At 40.4% G+C, this 21,662-nt stretch overlaps 2 protein-coding genes across 14 annotated transcripts in view; both read right to left on the bottom strand.

Moving 5' to 3' along the window:
* The window catches only part of mtcl1 (microtubule crosslinking factor 1), an 81,200-nt gene extending 73,408 nt beyond the window's left edge, over positions 1–7,792 (bottom strand). For all 13 annotated transcript variants that reach the window (XR_014870567.1, XR_014870570.1, XR_014870568.1 and 10 more), the window contains exons 1-3: positions 6,285–7,792; positions 1,450–1,674; positions 578–736 (exon numbers count right to left, since the gene is read on the bottom strand). Coding sequence is in view for 8 of the 13 variants with exons in the window: in XM_085140104.1 (XP_084996230.1) it covers positions 578–736; positions 1,450–1,674; positions 6,285–7,118 (1,218 nt within the window). In the remaining 5 variants the exon portion in view is untranslated. The remainder of the gene's footprint in view (positions 1–577; positions 737–1,449; positions 1,675–6,284) is intronic.
* A 126-nt stretch (positions 7,793–7,918) lies between these two features.
* On the bottom strand, positions 7,919–19,957 carry rab12 (RAB12, member RAS oncogene family). The gene is made up of 6 exons (XM_085140170.1): positions 19,564–19,957; positions 18,378–18,438; positions 14,908–15,046; positions 14,415–14,504; positions 12,414–12,518; positions 7,919–10,985 (listed from the first exon to the last, which is right to left on the bottom strand). Exons 1-6 carry the CDS (start codon positions 19,790–19,792, stop codon positions 10,878–10,880), a joined length of 732 nt encoding a protein of 243 aa, XP_084996296.1. The 5' UTR covers positions 19,793–19,957; the 3' UTR covers positions 7,919–10,877.
* Positions 19,958–21,662: the final 1,705 nt, after the last annotated feature.

Here is a 21,662-nt window from a genome sequence, read left to right as displayed (position 1 = left end):
TTCGTAGCTATCGCATACCTTCAGTTTAGTTCGTCTGAAGCTCATAACATCTAGAACAAAATGTTATGTACTGCTTCTTGGGATGTAGCCATTCATTATGTGCCAAACCGTGTAGTGGAAAATGCCATCGAGGTCAAAATGTCTAAACTAAGAGAAGCACGAGTAGGAGAAGCAAGACATCTGGTTTTGACGAGCTCTTTCATTGTTTATTGTTATGAATGTTGGCTAAAAGAAGTTGCTGAACCTCTTTCCTAACGCACATTTATGGGAAACAACTTGTTCACACACCTGAGCTGTGAGTGGGAGGGGCTTTTTGGCCTTATTTTTGAGTAATACAGCGAAAGTAACGTGTTCACGCAGCCTGATGGGAGTGTTTGAGAAAAGATTCTGCACTTAAAGGCAAAATTTGACTGCAGTGACCCTCCTGCTGATCAGGTCAGTGATCACCATTCATCTCAAACATGGTCACATTAACCAAAATTCCTCCTTGTTTATATGTGGAAATCCATATTTACAGGCTGTTAATTTACAGCAAAGCCACAAACTAAACTCAACTACTGCATTGTTATTCTCTGACCTCTTTGGTCCTCTCCAGCTCGTTGGCCAGTGCCTGTTTGGCGATTTCCACCTCGATGATCTTTTGTCTGAGCAGCTCGTTCTCGTCCTCAGCTCTGCTGCGTTTGTCCTCCACGATTTCCAGCTCGTTGTGCAAACGTACCGATACATCTTTGGCCACCTAAGGTCACACGGTCCCAAAAGGTTCAAACATAATGCACGTGTTAATATGTTGATTAAGGTACTCCTCTACTGACTTACATCCTAACACATCCACACACGTTTTATTATATAATTTGCTGCCCTATTGGAAAAACTTTCTTTATCATTACTACTATTAAACTGACAGATTAGTTGATAATGATTATTCGTTTATCTCTTAAATCAATCTTGTGACACTATCAGTCATTGAACTATTTCAGTTTCTACTTGGACTTCTTGGACTTAAATCTCGCCCTCTAGGGAGGTGCAGGGCCACTGTGAAAATAATGAAGCAAAGCTAAGCTAAGGTATATGGGGTTTTTTTGGTAAAACAAACACTGACCTTTAAGTAAAATTAAATGTTGTGCTTTTTTATTGCTATTGATTGATTAAAAATATAGAGCCTGAGGAAGGAACTTTTTTTCAGCTTCCCAAATATTAAAATGCCAGAAAAAGAAAGACTGGCTTAGAGTCATAATGTTGCCACACTGAAAAGATGCTGTGAATAAACTTACAGCTCAGATTATTAATTATCCTAAAGATAAAAATCCCTGATTTTAGGATTCTTCATAACTTTAGCGTTATGTGTGAACACATGCAATACTTTGGCATGACAAAATGTCAGTGTAAAAGTGTTGAGTGATGACAGGTGTTACTGCGGTCACTGACAAATACACAGACAAGCTCGCAGACCTTCAGATCCTGCTCCAGACTACGCAGCAGCTCTCCGTCCACGTGTCCGGTCTGAGCAACCCGTAGGCTCTTCTGCTCTGCCTTTCGCAGGCGGTATTGCAGGATTCGGCAGTTTTTATTAGAGTGGTCCAGTTCCCTCCGCAGCTCCTGTACCTGGTAGACCTCCTCCTCCAGATAGCTGTCGCGCACCTCCTCCATCTCAGCCCGCAGCTCGTCCACTTCATCCTGAGAAAGACGGAAAACAGAGGCCGACTATGTTAATAATGCACATTAATAATACTGATATGATTTGAGTGTTCATTTAGAGTAGAAAAGCAGAAAAACGCTATATGAATACCGATCCATTCACCATTTACCAGATGCTTGCTTTTACTGAATTAAAATGCCAAAAAGCACCAAAAATCACTTTGAAAGAGAAAAAAAATAGCCTTGATGTTTCTTTCCAGAAATTATAATCTGGTTACTTAAGAGAAAAAAAGAAAAACAAAAATGCCTCTCATGGTTTGTTATGGGACTGGCATGGTGGTTTGGTGGCTAGCACCAATACCTCACAGCAAGAAGGTCCTGAGTTAGGATCCAGCTCAGGCCAGCTGGGGCTTTTTGTGTGGAGCATGCATGTTCTCCCTGGGTACTCCCGCTTCCTCCCACAGTCCAAATACATGCATGGTGATTCTAAATTGGCCATGCATGTGAATGTTTGTTTGTCTCCATGCGTACAGGCTGGTGATGTATCCAGGGTGTACCCCGTCTCACACCCTGTGACAGCTGGAACAGGCTCCAGCACAACTGCAATGCTGAATTGGAAAGTTAGACGTACTCCTGAGTTTCTAAAAAAAAAAGAATTCTGACAGACAAAATAATCTGTTTCAGATGCTCTACAGTTATATCGATGTTTTTATTTGTGAAAACGTTTTGCAGATAATTCCAATTCCTCAAAAATCCTCTTACACTGATTCCAAATTGTATCCATTATTTTCTTAATCACTTATCCTATTCAGGGTCGGAGGGGAGCTATCCCACCTGTGATGGGACTCCTGGACAGATTGCCATTGTATTGCAAGACTAACACATCAAGACAGACAACGATTTGCACTCATATTCACAAATACGACCACTTTAGAATAACTAATTAGCTGAACCTAGCATGCATGTCTTTGGGAAGAAGCTGGAGAGAGCCCACACAGGCACAGTGAGAACATACAAAGTCCTCACCTAAAAGATGTGTATGGACCCAGGATTTCCATGATGCGAGGGACACAATAACTTCCAGTTTAGCATGCATGTGAGCAGCCTGCTGTAAAGACCCAGCTTGACTCTGCATGACTGTCTGATCAGCTGTGATGCTGCTCTGTTACATGTGCTGCAGACAATGCCGAGTAAACCAGTTAGAGCGACTCCAGCAGACAAACAATATGATCAAACCCTTTCGAAACCAACCTAAAACTCTTTTTCTGCATCATTTTGTTAAACCAGTACCAGACAACGTGCACGCCAATAGGAGTACATCTGCGATACAGCAATAAATACATAAATCTGGCAGTTAGGACGCTGAAATGTAAAACTACAGCTCTAAGCTCCTCTACATTATATAACACACATTAAACCTGCAATATGCTGACAGTATTGTATTATCCAGAGGAGGGACTAGAGTTTAAGATTTATCCTACACAGTGGCAAACAGAAGACTATGGGGGATTTTGTTTTTTAATCGTCTCAAAATATTGTATTTTTGTTGACTATATATTAACCACCAACATGTAAGAAAATTGCGAAATATTCAGCCTCAGATGAGCAAGAAAATACTATTAAATTTCAAAGCACAAATCACAAATTTCAAAGCTAGATTTTAATAATAAGTGATTTTTTCCCTCAGACGGCATCTCAGAACAAAAAGAGATTTAATCTTCTTGGACTTAAAAAAAAAAGAAAGAAAGTTCAGACAAGACAGCTGAAATATCCAATTAGAAAATAGTCACAGTAAATAGTTTGGTTTATTTCTCTGTTGACCAGAGTCTTGGAGTAATAAAAACACAAGTGGAACACTTGACAAAACCATCAATGAAAACGAAATTGCTGGTTCTTCTTATTACTCTACAAAAAGACGACGTTTTACAGCTACACTTATTTTAGTCCTAAACTATCCATTTTAAATGGTGTGTGATACAAAAATATAAGAAAGGCGATACAGTCTGCGGTAATATACGGTGGTAGATTACACTAATACTTTTATATGATTACATGAGTTCCAGTAATGCAGGTACTATTAGGGTTGATGATGTAACATTACTAGTTGGTTCTAAGCATCTTATCTTCGGATTGGATGCATTCATATTCTCCAGCTCCTATCAACATAACATCGCAGTCTGGAAAAAGGGAGATTTATCTGCAGTATGGAGGCACTACTGAGGTTTGTTTGGGGACCACTGAGTTTGCCTCCCATCTCGACGAATCAGTTTGTTCTGTAGATTTCCCCCGAGACGTTTCGTCCTAGGACTTAAGCGCCACTAGATGAAAAGACAATTGGACGGAGAAAAAAGAGAGGGAGGGGATGAGTATGTCAATTAATGAAAACTAAATCTATCCTCATTTGGATTGGAAAAGCACACAGTCCATTGTTATACGAGGAGGGCCCCGGAGGAAGCAGCTAATGACCTCGTACGGGGTCGAGCCAATCGATGGCCAGGTTAAAAGAGTCAGAGGCAAGGCAACATCCTGATCAGCTGCTTTAAGAAAGCTGGAGATGTTTGTTCGGACTGTATTCACAATCAGTGAAGACCTGGAACAGATGATTTTACGTATCAGTTTACCTGCCAGTTATTTTATTTGTAATTGATTTATTGTTCAACCCAGAAAGCTGGAGCTGGAGACATATTTAAACATTGACTATCATCATTTTTAGCATGCTTGGTCAAATCAGTAATCCAGAACACTAATGTAATCGATTTACATAAAGGTTAACATGAAGCGAAATAGATGGAAAATTTTATGATCATTAATGAATATATAATTTCATTCTATATAAGTTTTAAAAAGCGAGTGGAACTAAAACAATAAGACAACTGATTGATTGACTGACCAAACAAACAGCAACAACACTGATTTTTCATGATTTTAAAGTTGAAACTTTAGTACATTTTTAAAATAACTATATTTTTATACTATATAAAAAGGTACACTTTATATGCTTATAAACATTTGAAATACTTATGGATGGGGCTGAAAGTAATTTTGATAGACTAATAATAGACCAAACAAGTAATCTATCTTTCCAGAAGTGCCAGTCAGATAATTAAATAATAATCATCATAATAAGATAATCTGTAAAAGGTTCCAGCTATTCTTCTTCTCATAACAGATATATTTTATAATTAACTTTATTAAATTTATTTTTATTTTTTAAAAAGCTCAAAAAAAGGTTTTTAAAAACATATTTTTTTAATCTTGTCAACTTTCCAAAGTCAAATAATATTGAACGGGGTAGAAAAACAGCAAACCGCCACATTTAAAACAACAATCAGATCGCTCGCTGATTAATTTGCTCTTAATTAACAATTAATCACTGCACCTTTAATAAAAAAAAAAACAACTCTTTTGTCTTTTGGTAGTAATGTAATCTTGTCATGTATATAAATACCTTATAAACAGATAGATTTTATCAAATATCGCTCCCCTATATCTCCCCTGTCTCCCTTGACCCCACTCAAAACTGCCAAACCATCAGTAATAATAAACTCCCAAGAAAAATAAATATGTTGAACATTTTCGGGCCATGGGGGCTGGGGGGGGGGGGGGGGGGGGGGGGGGGGGGGGCTAAAGGACCTCAGAGACCCAGCTGGCAGGCTGACAGCCAAGCAGGAGGGTGTTTGAACCCTGCACACATGGGACATCTGACTGTTATCAAGTCCTGTGGGATAAAGCCATTACAGCGGGAGCCAGTAAAGCTGATTAACTCTCTTGTGTCTCCACCGAGCCAGAGAGAGACGCAGACATGCGTGATCAACTTTGAAATAATACTCTCATCAGTAACATGCAAATAAACAATGAATTTAAAATAAATTTAAAAAAAAAGGCTGCAAGAGTGTATGCCGCATTAACTGTTTGCCTCCCCCTCCCCAAATTATGTGGATAACCTACTTAAGGGGGGGGGGGGGGGGGGGGAGAGAATCTGCGTATAAACAGGTCCACTGAAGCTTCAAACAAAGCATTATATACGAAACTGAGGTTTCTGAGATCTAACTCTTGGTTAGATCCGCAGACACCTGCATTCGTTTGTCATCCACTTATGTTATGAACACAACTCCAAAAAGTTAAGAAATAGCAGAAATAAGATCTGCACCGCATCTGATTACAGTCTGTTCGCATCATTACGCGCACACACAGATGTACTTTTGTATGCCCTAAATGCAACAGAGTGGAAAATGGATGTTGAGTGTTTCTGTCAAAACAGACTTTGGTGATTTGACAGCAACAATATGAAACACCTAAATTTTAAAGGGCATACTAGGATAAAAAACACTATCAATGTAATCCTATTGATAAAGGTCAAACCAGCAGGGAATCCCGGGAAGGTTAAAAAAATACGAGTGATGACATGATGAATGGAGAGCGGGGATTTCGTGGGGATGACAGCTGTGCATCATTGGGAAATGTCTTAGGATTGTAATTATGCTTCCAATTAGTGAGCAGTTGGAAGTTCAAGGACACTTAAAAAGAACCCATAGATGTCCTGTGACGGGACCGACTTTGATTGGATACCTGCTCTGGATGAAATGTGGAAAAATGCACACACAAAAACGGTGATTTTTCTGTAACTTGTTGAAATCAGGCTGTCATACCTTGAGGTAGTCGTTTTCCGATCTCAAGTCCTCAATTTCCCGTTGCATGTCCTCCTCGGTTGCTTGCTTGGTGCTTGGCAGTTTGGATTGTGCGCTTGCGGAGGGTTTCTCCTGCTTGTGTTTCTCTCCGTGCGAGCCCGGAACGAGCTGAGCCTGAGACTTGCTTCCCTTGGCGGCGGAAGCCTCGGTTGTGCGCGGCGGGGCAGCAGCTGTGGATCCGGTAGCTTCTGCTCCCAGCTGATCCCGGTCACTGGAGCCGGTGCCAGACTCGGCGTCGCTACTAGCGGCTGGTGCCAGCCTCTGCTCATCCGACAGCGGCTCGGACGGGCAGTCTGACAGGTCTGAGCTGCTGTCGGTCTGGCTGACTCGGCCGAGAGGCGCTCCGGTCGGTACCCGGATCGGGGATCCATGGCTGAGAGGGCCCAGGGAACCGGAGGCTAGTTTTCCCTTCTTGCCTTTGGCGAGGATCGGACTGCTGGTGCAGTCCGGCCTGATGCTGGCGGGTTTGGACTCAGCTGCGGCATGCTGTGGCACCTTGGTGGGCTTTTTCGCGACGGCAGACTTGGTGTTACTTTTTGCCGTGGCTGCTTTCTCCTTGGCTCCAGCTGGGGTGCGTCTGGAGCTGCGGTTCAGGTGGGCTAAGGGCACTGTGGCAGACTGCTGCTGCTTGCTTAGTTTGGGGGATTTCGGTACGATGGCAGGTGGTTTGGCGCCGCGGGTGTGCACGTCTTTCAGGAAAGGTCTGGCCGGTGAAGGCGCTCGGTTCAGTCGCTTCTTCTCCAACTGGTGGTTCTGCGGTTTGGTGTCGCTGCCAGAGCCATTGGAGCTCTCCATTATACACCGACACCGGCAGCAGAAGGCTGATGACGGAAACGATCAATCCACAGCGCCGCGGAAAATCTCTGACATGCGAAAGCAGAATAACAGCCAGGTTTCTCTACCTTCTTCTTCTTCTCCGTCGTCGGGTTGGAGATGCGCATCCTGCGCTGCGCTGGGTGTTTGTATGATTACTCCATCCTGAGCGTGTTCACCAGGGTGTCATTGTAGTCCCCTTTGGAGGAAACGCTGCAATAAACAGGGATTACTGGGACGGATGGGATGACAGACAGGTTGCATCTGCAGACAGGCTTGTAAGACTCAAGTTGGAAAGAAAGGATTAAGTCGGAGTCACACACGCCTCTTCTCCTCTTACACACTCCGGGTTTCCACTCCTCTTTTCCACCGGGCTCGGTATGTTAGACCCCAGTGTCTCTCACCCCTTCTCACTCCTTCCAATCTGACATCAAAAATCTGCAATCGCTGCGGCGAGGCACGACGCCCGTGATTTTCTCCTGGGCGCATGCGCCGCTGCTGCTGCTTCACAAGCACCCAAGCACACCCCTTGTTTTCTCCGGGACCAGGCGGGACCAGGTCTGACACGCTCTGGTGCGCATGTCCTAATGGCACGCACACTATTGGCTATTGAACACCTTCACGCGAGGAGCAAAGATGACCAATAAGTCTCCACGTTTATAATCCTTAGTATTAAGTAAAACATCACTTTTTATAGCATCTTGGACGACATTTGGAAGTTCCCAGACCCAAAATTTAACAGAACAGAGACAGTCAAATAAATCAAGACCATGATCTGGTAATAAATATAGACATCTTTAATTGTATTTCATTAGTTCAAGAATGCCACAAGTTATAAATACCATAAATCTGCTTTAAACATGCCAAAACCTCTCAAAAACAGGTTTAATACAAAGTACAGTCTTCCATCTTAAAAGATACATATTTCAAACAAAAGCACTTGTTTAATGTATATTTTAAACACTGAGTAGTAAAGTAAGGCTTGGGCTATTAAAACAGAGACCACAGGGTTAGTGCGAAATGCAAAAAGTCAAAGGAAGAGGGACAAATCAAATGTTTCCTTCCAAAAAACTCAAGAAATCCTCAGCTAACATTTCAAAACACAACCTTTAAAACCCCCAATTTTCTGATAATTTGTATTCAAAGGTTGTTTTGCTGGCTGATGGTCTTATTGCGAGATGTGCTTGGATGACGGAGACGGTGTCATTAGCAAAGGCATCGCATTTTCAACATCTCCGTTTTGGGATGAACGTTTTCATTTGTTAGAATACATAATGTGCCATTTTATTACCACAAAAGCTCGACTTTAACATAAAAATTCAATCTAAGAACAACAACAAAACAAGAAAATATTAACTAAAGTCCTTCCTTTTGAATCGGTTCATTTGAGCAGTTTTCCTCACCCTCAGACTCGAGCTTTTACTGCAACATCTAACGAAACACAAACACAGCGCTACACTTGAAGTCATATAGGAAACAAAGACGGAAGAATTAAAGTGGACCTATTATGCTTCTCCACATCTCAATCAGTCACATTGTGGTGATGCTTGCTCAGAAACTGAACTGACTCAAAATTTTAAATCAGTGTATGTGCAATGAGTCGAGTTTGCTCTGAATATTCACTTTCAGACCGTTAAAAACAAAACAAAACAAAACACGGTTTTATTGCTGAGATTTGAATGTGACCGGACCAATGAAGTGCAATATCTTGTTTTTGAGATATTACACAGAAACTTCACCCATCTGCCATTCAAGTGTTGTGAATGTGATGGGCAACCAATCAGAATATTTTTGGATTAAAGCAGGGGTGTCAAACATGAAGCCTGAGGCCCAGAATTGGCCAGGCAAAGACTTCCATCCAGCCCAATGGACAGCTTTGCAACATCTTAAGGTTCCTATAAAGGTTTCTATGATTTGAATGAATAAAATATGTTTATTCTGTAATTTTACAAATTTATTTATTTATGCTGACAGATTTCATTCACTTACTGCAAAATGTCTTCATCGTGTAGAAACTCTGTGATGTACAGTTGACACTTGTTTTTCTTAGATTAAATGGGATTAAATGTGTAGTTAAACATCTTCACACTGATTGAGAGAGGAGTTTTGCTGGTCAGGCACACTTCAAACCAATTTGGGCAGTATGTGGCCCACCATGTAAAATTAGTTTGACATCCCGGGCTCAAAGTGAGGGGTATGGGAGCTTAAACGACTTGTTTCAGACGATGGATTAACCGAGGGTCTTCACTGAAGCCCAGTATAAGTGAATCATGCAAAGCTACTCTAGTAGAATCCAAGAATACAAACATGAAAAGAGCATAATAGGTCCCCTTTAAAGGATTTAATCATACACAGGAAGGCTTAGATTATATGCACTGCCTAGTATTTCTGAAAATGTGAAAGTAACAGATAATCCACACACTGGTCCGTAACAAACTGCCAAATAAAAATCAAAAGAAAATAAATGCAAATGACAATTTTAAGCATTTTTTTTTAAAGAACTCAAAGCCAATCGAGCCGCTAGCACAACAGATAGGAACCGACCAAAGATTCCTGAGTCATTCAAATACTAATCAAACCTTCCTGCATTTTTCCCTCCAAAAGGGAAACACATGTTTTTGTCTCTAACCTGTATCTGAATTCAAAGGAAAAGACAAAGCACAAATATTAGTAACAAAAACACAACAAAGGCTGACCCACATATGCCAGTGTACTATCTGCTCTGATATACCCGCCACAAACACAGGGAGAATTCCCTTGTACAAAGACAAATCCCTCAAAGACTACACTACCCATCTCTCCTTGCAGCCCGATCGGGTGTGGAAGAGTGCCGAGGCCAGATCGATCTTTATTAGTGCTAAACTACAAGTCGTGTGCTTTCCTTTTCTGCATGTCAGCTTAACTAGCGAAGATGGATTGTAGTGCAAAACATTACAATTTAGACACATTTGAAACGAGCTGTTCCAGCCATTTTAATACTATTAAGGCGAAGCAATATAAACTGATATGATATCACCACCACACAACCCCTGCTGCTGGCCACAACCACCTGCACCATGTCCAGTCATTACAGAAACACACTATATTTACACCGTGTGCTTTTGTTTACCTTAAGCCACTTTGAAACCATACATATTAACGAGCACACAAAAGTACACTAAAACTTTGTACCTGCAGCCTCAAGAGTTTAAACTAAGCAGGGAAGCCGTGCGATGTTGTCATCCCTTTTCTGTGAGCTAGTAAATGCAGAGATAACAGACCCAACTCAGACAATGTTAAACTTGGCGTGATGATAAAGGACTACCGGAAGCAAACAAGTTGTACGGCCCTCAGTAATCGCCCTCCTCAAAAACAAAGCAAAAAGGAAAAAAAAAAAAAAAGTGCAACTGCTACCAGAGGACTCTACCTGGAAGGCACCTGCGGGGCACAACTAGCCTAACCGTCTGAGCAATGAGGTAGTCTGGGTCAAGTGTTGACAAAAAGGTGGAAGGAAGTGGGTGATTCATCAGGCCTAAGTGTTAGTGTGAAGCAGGTCATAGTGTACAGTTACAAAACAGGAGAATAATCAAAGGAAGATAACACTGCTTGTTTAAAGAGTCCATGCATTTCAGCAGTCACTGATTCCAAAGTGCTGCTGTGTGCTGCCCCCCAGTGGCCAGATTGGTACTCTGCGTGTGTGTGTGTGTGTATGTTTGTGTGTGTGTGTGCGCGCATAGGTAGGGTGGGGGACCACTCCGACTCTCAGCAACAGCGCATGCGAGGAGGGGGCAACTCCGGTGGCACTTCCGGTTCAGGCTGCAGAGACAGGACACTGTTGGAAAGCTCCTTGTTGGGAACTTCCAGAGGCATCTGTTGGATCACAGACAAAGTGACATCAGCAGCCGCCAAACAGAGTGTGACAAGCAACACCATCGACAGGTAGATTAAAACAAACAAACAAAAGACTAAAGTAATAAAACAATACAATGGAAAAGAATCAGATTCCTTTGACAATTTTCCTGCGAGTATATTAGGCAAGTTTTTAAACAGCTCTTCCATCATCTAAGTAAGCGAAACAAGGCAAAAAGCAAACACGTGACAAGACAAATGTCAACTGAAATTTAATAGGCCAATAAGTGAAGGGTGCGTTTACACAAGTCATTCCCACACATGTCCTGCAGCACCTAGCTTTAATGGACACTGAACAGCTGCAAACACAGACAAGTGATCACTCATGTTACAGTTCTCTGAAGTAGAGGTAATATGCAAATGCATATTTGGTGCTTTGTAGCATCTCTGCAGCAGAGTACATGTAGTGTGTTACAAAAAAAACAAAACAAAAAAAACTGGCAGACATGCAGATGTGTGCAGAGGCTGGATCTGATTTTGTAATTTGGACCTGAGTGGACTCCCACATATGTACGTAAGTGGAAAATATCACACCCGCATAAAAATGAGAACACACATATCAAGCGCAGTCAGTCTTCAACGTTCCCGTATCCCAATACAAAGTCCACATGATGCCCAGTTGAATCAATAATGAGAACAGCACAGATAATAAACCGGTGGTTTGGAGTGGACGTCACGTGTAATGACTCCTGCACTTTCTACCCAGGCAGCATCCTCTCCTGAACCTCAAAGAATACTTCCAGCAGAGAGATCGCATTTGAAGCAAATCATCTCCTGCTGTGTGCTACGATTGAAAAAGGGCACCTTTGCAAACATTAAGACATGAAGGCATGATTTTTATGGACACTATCTGGAGTTCATGTGTGAGAACAGTCGGTTTGGTTCAGATCAAACAAATTTCGGACGTGTTCCATGCACTTTGGTTCCAAGCACACTCCGGTGTAGCCTTTTTGGTGTATTAATGCACAACTGAGAAAGCAGATATAATATTAGTATGAATGGAAGAGCTGAAAAACGATAAAATCAATGTGATGATGTCAACTGTCAAGATAGTGAGTTAATCACTTAGAATCAAAACCATCAAAATATATGTATCATTTTTACACTACTTGACTCAGCTGATAAATTACTTCTATATGATAGAAAATAAATAAGTATTTCAGCAGTGAATGTCCTGCTATCAGTCACTAGAATCTGAGCCCCTCTACATGTGTTTGGTTGCGCTATACGATGACATCACCAAAAACGTATAGTAAATGTTTTATGTGTTGATCTACATGACTTCACGTTTACCCGTCTACTTTCATTCATAAAAACTCAAAGTGAACCAAAATGAACCAAACAATGGATACATTGTGTAAAATGTATTTCAGGCGCACTTAACCTCACCTTGCTAAGAATGTCGTCCACAAGCTTCAGGAAGATTTCATCCACATTAAAATTATCCTTCGCACTAGCTTCGCAGAAGCGCATTCCACTTATTCGAGAGGCAAACTATAAAACAAGTGAAACAAAACGAGCTCGGGGTTAGAGTCGGCATGGAAACCCAAACTTAATCCTCAGGAGCACAAATTAAACTGAAGAAAGCTCCAAACACTCTTCAAGTGCACAGTTGATTCACTGGCATATTATTAACTCAGTTTTTAGTAGAGATGGCACGATACCACTTTTTTATGTCCGATACCAATACCGATATCATAAATTTGGATATCTGCCGATACCGATATGAATCCGATATAGTGTGTTTTTTAATCAATAAAACGTTTTTTTAATATCTTGCTGCATTTTGTATAAGTTTATACTCAAGTTTAAATAAATAACAACACTAAAGCTATTCTGTTATACCTGTATGTAAAAAATACACTGCGCCCAAAATATTTCATAGTTCAGCAACACTGATCAATCTAATAAACGTAAACCTGCTCCATCCTCCCTAATCTGGTATTTTAAAGAGTACTTAGCAGAAATATCAAGCAACCTAACTAATAGGGTTGCAAACTCCCAGCAAAAAAAAAATAGGGAACCACCCCCCACCCTCCACCTCATGATGCTTAATCGATGTAATCAAATTTAATTTGATGCAGGGGGAAAAATGCACAGAAAGAAATTATTTTTCAAGAATAATTAAATAGATTCAACATATTTCTTCAACAGAATTGCAGACTGCACAGATGGTATCTTCCCAAAGGAAAAAGTAGTATAGCTTACTAGGGTATATTAGACTTAACAGTTACTATATACAGTAATAGACTTCTATGTATTTTACATCAGATTAAAACTTTGGGTGTAAGAGTCAGATAATTATTTATTAAAAGCTAGACATTTTAAATGAGAACAAGAAAGAAAAGTATGTCTTTGTTCCCCCTTTTCCCTGTTCATGCCCTATCGGCCCCCCTGGCTAAACTTTGCTAGATCCGCCCCTGCACAGTTACCAGCCGTCAGCTACGTAGAAAACGATCCTGGTCTAGAAAGTAATATTAAATAAATTCTAACAACAGCTTATCAAGCTTAAACGTGCTGCTGTTGTTCAGCCGCTGGTTTCCTCTTTCTGGTGCAAAGTGGGCCAAAAACAAAGAAGAGAGACAGACTCGCGACAGAAAAGCCGATCAGCTGATCATTAAGCAGTTTCATGATTGAAGTAGCAGCAGGAGAGAGAGAGAGAGAGAGAGAGGCAGTCGCTCCATATATCTGTTGTTAAGCTTAAGGTGGGAATGCTTTACAAACATTCAGAGATGAACTTACACACTTGCTTTACTTCTCTCTGGGAAAACTTCCTCGGAGATGAAATGCTGGTTTGCTAGCAAGGCTACAAATACACACAGCGGCTCTATCACGTGATGCATACTGCTGCAACGTGCTACAGTTATGAGCCGAGTTACGCCATGTAGCAAGTTTTGTGAGGTGCTTTTTTGATATTTAATGGATCGGATTACATTTTTTATTTCTCGCCGATATCCGATCCAGTAATTTGGGTCAGTATCGGACCGATACCGATACGTAATATCGGATCGGTCCATCTCTAGTTTTTAGTATGAAGTACATACCTGTCAAACTATTTGCATTACTGATTTTTTGTTTTTGGTTTTTTTTGCTGTCAAATAATCTACTGTTTGGCCTGTTTTATTTAACCTTAGATGTTTAGATTATTCAGATTTGTAAAATACTGGTGGCTGCCAGTACAACCGCGTCCTGGTAGTTCCACCAATGGTATCAATTTCAAAATATTATGTCATCTTTTTCTCAAGTTATTGGACTCACAAATTTGTGTGTCCAGCCCGCCTGCCCAGCTGGACAATGGCAGTAACCCCATTAACCTTTTGCGGCTGACGGGTAAAACCTGAAGGTGTGGTGCAGTAATAAGACGGTGAAGGACTTTGCTGTTGAACCCACCCTCTCTCCTTGTTGCCTGGAGATGATGCGATCAGTCTCACAGTCCAGCTTGTTCCCGACCAGCAGAAGCTCTGCTTCCTCTGAGGCGTACTGATGGAAAACAGACCAGAGCAGACACAAATCAGGAAATCACCGACCTACCGTCTCACAAAAGTCAAATCAGATTACTGCAGTTAAATATTCATCATATCATATCACATACAGGAAAATCTACAGTAAAGACACATATTCCCACACATGGATTTTCAAATACTTATAGTATTATTCAGCACAAATCATTTGAACTGAGGGGCAACACCAAGGCCTAGTTTTTGATCAGACCCAGTTGGAATCGGTCCCCTTTATATAAAAAGGCAGAACTGTAGAATAAATATCATGGAATAAATAGATAAACTAAATTCATGTTTCATTTTATAAGAGAAAAGGGAGGAGTTGTAATAAAAAGAAAGAAAAACATAATACACACTCCCTGACACTCTGGACTTTAGTTTACCTTGTCAATCATTTTCATCCACTTGGGAAGGTCCTCAAAGGTCTCCTGTTTTGTGATATCATACACAAGCACAATTCCCTTGGCTCCTCTGTAGTATGCTGATGTGATGCTGTTGAACCTCTCCTGGCCTGCGGTGTCCCTGAAAGCGATCACACATTATAAAAACTCGATCATGTGAGAACAGATTAACCCATAGTTTTTTGATTGTGTTTTCCATTAATTAAATTTGATTAATAGGTAACTGGTTTTTAAAGACAATACATAAAAGTGTATGAACATGTAATTTCTGTGGTAATTTAGCAGAAATGTTACATCATAAATTAGTGTAAGAATTTGTCATTTATTGAGATAGTGTTTTAAAACCAATAGTATGTCTACTGAATCACTGTCTAAAGCTTCACATCGTCATCTATTAAACTAAACAGAAAAACACACCACTGAAGAGTTTTGTTCCAAAATGTCACTTTTAGACTTTGAAAGAAGATGAGATAAAGTCAATATTAGCAATATAAGCTATTACGGGTTATTAAATACACATGCACTTTAGAATGACTGTGTTGCATTTTCGGAAGGCAACTCTTCAGTTTCATATTTAAATTGAAATATGACCACACTCGGCTGATCATCCGAGTCTGGACTGGCAGCATGACAAGCAGTTTGAGCCACACTCACAGTGCAGTGTTACTGTACCTCCAGCCAGATAGTCTCTCCCTTTCCCCCTGTGAGTCACAGTCAGGCTTATGAGCAGAAGAGCAGACAGAGACAGCAGCACAATGGCAGGGTTAGGTAAGGTTGGGCGCGGCAGTGTTGGAGCTTGATGTGAGCAGTGCAACATGAGAAACATACACACAGTGATATTCCTCGTCTGACAGGTGGAGGACAGGCAGAGGTGTGAAGGGAGGATGTGCTGCGGTGATGGTGGATGGGAGCAAGACCGATATGTATGGAAATAAGAGATAGCGCTCCCACATTTTAACCAAGCGTCGTCACACACTTGCATGTAATAAGTCTGTGGCTGAAGCAGCTCTTCAGTTGTTGGACACCAAATGTTTTCAAAATGAAATCAGAGCCTAACTGAGGTCACAAGACGGCAACAGGATAACAGTATCAAATAACATCTTGTCACTAATTGACTGAAATATGAGACAATATGAGACTGATTTAAGATTTCACTGCATACATCTGTGATTTCTGCAAAGAGCACATTAAATTTAGCCATTTAGTGCGAGTATTAAGCTGCAACAGCACAGTATGTAATGTTTGTAAAGTCACTGTATGGTTAAAGCTAATTACTCAATGACACTAAACACAGTCTAATATGTACCACTAACTGACTGATAATGCTATTACTAATTATTTTATTACCAAACAGGGATGTAACAAACCTCCAAATCTATAGTTTTGGTTCATGCTTCAGTTTTCCTTTAGAGCAGATAAGCAACAAAAAGCTGGAATAACCACCAACCTCAGAACTCCACCACGAAGCAGGATTTGGTGCTTAAGTGACTTCAGGCTTAACCCTGGGTTTCCAGTTTTACATCGCCATGGTAACTAATACACGTACGCACACGTAACCTGCGCCATAGTAGATCACGTCCAAGACAAAAGGTCAGCATAAGACCTAGCGACCAAGCAATTGTCTGGAAAAGGCCTTGCACCTCAGTGTGCAGATAGTAAGAGGATCTACAGTTTTTATTCAGAATACACAGATTCTTACAGACACTTTTAGTCCTCGCTCGTTTGCTTGCTTCCATTTACCTTTATTATAAGCCTGTAGCCTTGTAATATTAACTTTACATGCATATTTGCATTTTCCCCTAATATAACTTAGTCTTCTGTTTTTTTAAATACAGTGGAATATAGTATTACTGTCACTCTCTGGGTTGGCCATATGAAGCCAAATTTGTTTTTACCTTGTGAATACAGTCAGTTTGACTGGAAAACCCAGAGCGGGCTTGTCAAGTTGATAACAACCCTGGTAGATTGCCTGTGTTAGGGTACGATACAATTTTGCAGGCATTTGCATTACGTGAGGAAAATAAAGTCTTGTGCTACAGTAAGCCCAACTATCAGAAAAACCTAATGAAGTGTAGTCTGCATTACATTTCTTATATTTATTAGTACCAGGATCTGTGGATATAACTATTTCAATCTGGGCATGTCACCAAGGACCTTCATCAGAAAATATTTTGAACACATTAGATCATGCTGTCCTTACTAACCACAAAGAGCTGCTGGTGGACTGGCCAAGGTGAGACCTCACTGACGTCACTGATAATAAAGTACACTCATTGCAACCCACTGATGGGGTCTGGATAGAATCACTACTATGCTAAGAATAGCATTTGCTCTGTTTTGGTTTTACCATTTTAACCACACAACTATTATAACATTTTAATTAGGAGGAGGTCGGGGTACTAAGGTTCTAAGCATTTTTTCATCCCCCATGTGTTTATAGGCCACTAGTGCATGTCATTAACTATTGTGCATGGTTTGCCTTCTTTTACCTTTTACCCCTAGATTGGTGATAGTAGATGACCCTGAGCTCCTGTTAAAAGGGAGGTTTTTTCCCTCCCACCATCAACAAGTGCTTGGTTAATAGGGGATGATTTAAAAGATATTCTCACTACCTTACTATATAACATTGAAACAACTGTGGTTCTTAGTTGGTGCTACATAAATAAAACTGAAATAAATTGAGAAAAGAAGATTGTCGGTACTGGAAAATACTTTATTTGTTTCTGTTGATGGATTTACAACCTGGCCAACCGGTGTACCCCGCCTCTCACCCTATGATAGCTGGTATAGGCTCTAACCCTCGAAACAGGATCAGTTAAAACAGGGATGCATGGCTGGTTGTTTTGTGGGGGAGTGCAGGAACAGATCATGCAGGAGCTTTGACAAATGACACCCACTCAGTGTGACTTCACAAGACAATTTCCTGCTTTATTCTCACATGGTCTCTCAGTTCTCCTAGGTCAGATCTGACAGATTCAGACACGAATCCACCGAGTCTTGACTACATAATTTCACAGCTCATAGGTACAACCTTTAGGAAAGTAGAACCATTTATGTTTTTAGATAGCCGAGTTAGGTCAAATGCATTCACACAAATCGAGTAGTAACAGCTTAGTTGTTAGGCGAAAAGAGCACACCAGCACCTGCAGATACTCAAGATATCAGTAAAGAAATAGTGACGAGATATTCCTAGTAACAACAGCAGTACCTGATATAAACAAGCAATCTGAAACCTCAGACAACATGGTGAGTAATGATGATGTGGTTTGCATGATGACACTGGGAATCTGTACAAAAACATGTTGACATGGAGAAACATGCAAGAAACACAGCTGGAATACACCCAGTAAGCCAAACAGCAGCTTTTGTTAGTGAAGCCTGCATGCTGATAGGACGGACAGAGAGACAGAGGACATGCAACAGGCAGGAAAGTAAAGGAACTGCTCACTTACCATATCTGTAGTCTAATCTTCTTCCCTCTCAGCTCAACCGTCTTGATTTTGAAGTCAACTCCTATGAGGGAACCAAAACATGTGAACAAAGGCAAATATAAGCAATTCCTTTGTTGCTTTGCTAAATGGCTAACACGGTATCCGGTTAAGTTCAAGACTTTGCCCACAAGTTCTAGTTTTAGTAGATTTAATAGATGTGGAGCACTCACTGAGCCATCCACAAAACAATACAAGCCACATTGCATCACCCAGCTCGTCTGAGGCAACTTTTTCAGACAGGCTGGGAGACTGTAAAACTATTCCCTCTGTGGTACCTAATCAAAGAAGCATGTTATTAGTGACACATCTCATACAACTTATGAGCTGTGTCGGGGAATGACAGGGTACAAAATGGAGCTCTGCTATAGCAGCTGCTTCTTTTAGACTATTTTGGGACTGGACACTATGGCTGGCTGCCGGACTGGTCATAGGACTGTTTACCCAGCTGCATGTATAAACAGATCTCATGTGTATTTTTAATCTGCAAACATGACTGGCAATTTGTCACAAGGCAATCTCGTGTTTAGTAAGTAAACATACCAGGGGTCAAATAATCTAATAATTATAGAATGTGTTTTTATGTAGAAATATGCAACATGTTAGTTCTCTGTGTAGAGATATATCAGTAAAATCAAGGTGGTGTTCGGATAAGACTACTTCCTGGTTAACATAACCAAAACAGGGTTACTAGAAGTAAACAGTAATTCAGACCCAAAATACCTATAATATAATATTCTGACAATATTATCAGAACAGTAATAAAGTACAATTATTCATTTGTATTTAATTAATAAAAACGCTGTCCTTTAGCAGAAGTCTAAAATCTCTACATGCAAACGTTAAAAAAAAGCTTAAGGAAGCCTAGTTCATGTGATTGAAGTCAAAGGAAATGCTATTGTTACTTCAGTCACCATAGTCAACTGGCTAAGATACTGTTATCAACATACCTAGCGGGCTACAGCTAGCATTTGAAATAAAGTTTAGTCGCTATGCAAGTGAACTTGGAGGATTTATGGTCACTGGGCGCACCCCACAGTAGTTTAAGCATTTCTCCTCGAGTATTTAGCCAGAGCCCTTCTACATGTTGTAGCTGATTAAATGAAAAGTAGTCAAAAAAACTAAATCTTTTAATGCCTTCTGTCCTCACCTACGGTTGACTTGCAAGCTTCGCAGAAAGTGTCGTCGGTAAATCTTTCCATGAGACTTGTTTTACCAACACCACGAGAGCCAATAATGATAATCTGAAGTTTGAAATCAGCGGGTCTGGGAGGCATCTTCCTGCGGCGTGACTGAGCCCCCAGAGCGGGGGACGAGTTCGCGGAGCCCCCGCCGCCACCGCCGGCGGCCCTCCGTGGAATATCATACCTCGGATCCATCAGTAATCCCACATTTGTGACTATAAGACGAACAGACAAATAACCCTAACCGGTTACAGAAACAACACAAGCCGATATCTCCAACTTTCTTTTGTCTCTGATGAAGTTTGCGAAAGTTTGTCAGTCGCCGACAGTTGTTGTTGTTCAGCCATTAGAGACCGGGGCCATCGTGATGTCATTTCCGCTTCCGGTGGCTATGATTTCTATTTTAATAAATTTTATAAAATTATAAACAGAGACCGTTTAATCACTTGTAATCAGACTGTATTACTTTTACATGTTATTTTGATTTATTAAACGTTTTCATTAAAAAGGCACCAAATATTAGGCCTGCATGTAGAGAGACATCCTCTCATAATGTCAATTATAAGAGGATGTCAGTTATATCAATTATAAGATTTCAGTCCATAATCTGGTCCTTATTAGGTCTTACAATTGGGTAAATACAACCTCAGAAGAATTACAAAACATGACATATTATACTATGTAATTATTTATTTAACAAAAATTAAGTCAAAATGTAGAGGTTACATGGTAAAAATAAGTACACCCTCCCTTCTCCCAAAAGAATTAAGAGGGTAAGTAGAGGTCAGGTCCTGATAATTAAATGCCCTTGATTATTTAATCACCAGTACCTTTGAGGATTTCTATAAAAGCAGACGTTTTGGCAGTTTGCTAGTCTGGAGCATTCGGGTGTGTGTTAACACAATGCCAAGAAGGAAATACATCAACACTGATGTTACAGAAACAATCGTTGCTTCCCATCAGTCTTGAAAAAGTTCTAAGCCCATATGAATTTCACTGAATTCCATCATTCTACACTGAGAAAGATTATTAACAAGTGGAAAACATTGATATCAGTTGTCAGTTTGTATCCAGAGTGGATGTCTAAGCAAATTAAGCACAGGCTCAGGGACTCTGCAAAAAAGAAAAAACAAGAACTACTAATTTCACAGACCTCAGTAAGCATGTTAAATGTTAAAAGTTTATGACAGTACAATTAGAAACAGAGTGAACCAGTATGGCTTGTTTGGAAAGTTTGCCAGGAAAAAGCATCTTTTCTCTAAAAGGAAGACAGTACGGCATTGGTTTGGAAAACTGCCTCAGAATAAACCACCAGACTTCTTGTGGCATGTCTGGCAGAACCAAACACAGCATATCAGCACAAACACCTCACACCAAATGTTAGCACGGCTGAAGATTGGGCTTGTTTCATAACCACAGGATCTGGACTCCTTGCAGTCATTGAGTTGATTATGAACTCTGTATACCAAAGTTTTCTGAAGTCAATTGTGAAGCCATTTGTCTGACTGAAATTGGTCATACAACTGGAGAGTGAGCCCAACATATAACACAATGGCTGACAAAAGAAAATAATAAAGGTGTTGCAATGTCACAGTCAAAGCCAGGAATTCAATCTGATCACAGTTTTCCAATGAGACCTTAAGAGAGCTGTGAATAAAATGATGCCCTGCAAACCTTTATTATTGCTTCAAACTATTGCTATAAAAGGTGCTACTGAATCATGGGGTGCATTCAGTTTTTCACACACAGTTTCTATGTTTACTTAAATAATGGTACAATGTAATACATCATGTTTTGTTGTCCAATTCAAGCTGTATTAATTTAAATTTAAGACCTACGAATGACTAATTCCTTTTTTGCAATAACCTGAGATGTAAAACCTTAGAAAAGGGGGCGGATATACTTTCTTTTCACCATGAAAAAAAAAGCCCCTTTAGGTAAATTTGTGATATGTACAAGTTTTATTTGACTTGAGGTTGCAGTCCAACAAACAGGACTGTGAATATCCAATTTAAGTGTGGAGAATCAATGCAAGTTGTCCTGTTTTCTCAGAGTGATATAAAAC

This window comes from Neolamprologus multifasciatus, chromosome 18 (genome assembly GCF_963576455.1).
Source record: "Neolamprologus multifasciatus chromosome 18, fNeoMul1.2, whole genome shotgun sequence".
Classification (NCBI taxonomy): Eukaryota; Metazoa; Chordata; class Actinopteri; order Cichliformes; family Cichlidae; genus Neolamprologus; species Neolamprologus multifasciatus.
This window is presented reverse-complemented; position numbering and strand designations above follow the sequence as displayed.

Excerpts from the sequence above, each read along its gene's own strand:
- rab12 (XM_085140170.1), bottom strand. The coding sequence starts at position 19,792 with ATGGATCCGAGGTATGATATTCCACGGAGGGCCGCCGGCGGTGGCGGC. Across the intron at positions 15,047-18,377 it reads AAGATTAGACTACAGATATG|GGACACCGCAGGCCAGGAGA; the intron begins GTAAGTGAGCAG and ends GATCGCTTTCAG. Across the intron at positions 12,519-14,414 it reads CCAGGCAACAAGGAGAGAGG|TTTGCCTCTCGAATAAGTGG; the intron begins GTGGGTTCAACA and ends CTTGTTTTATAG.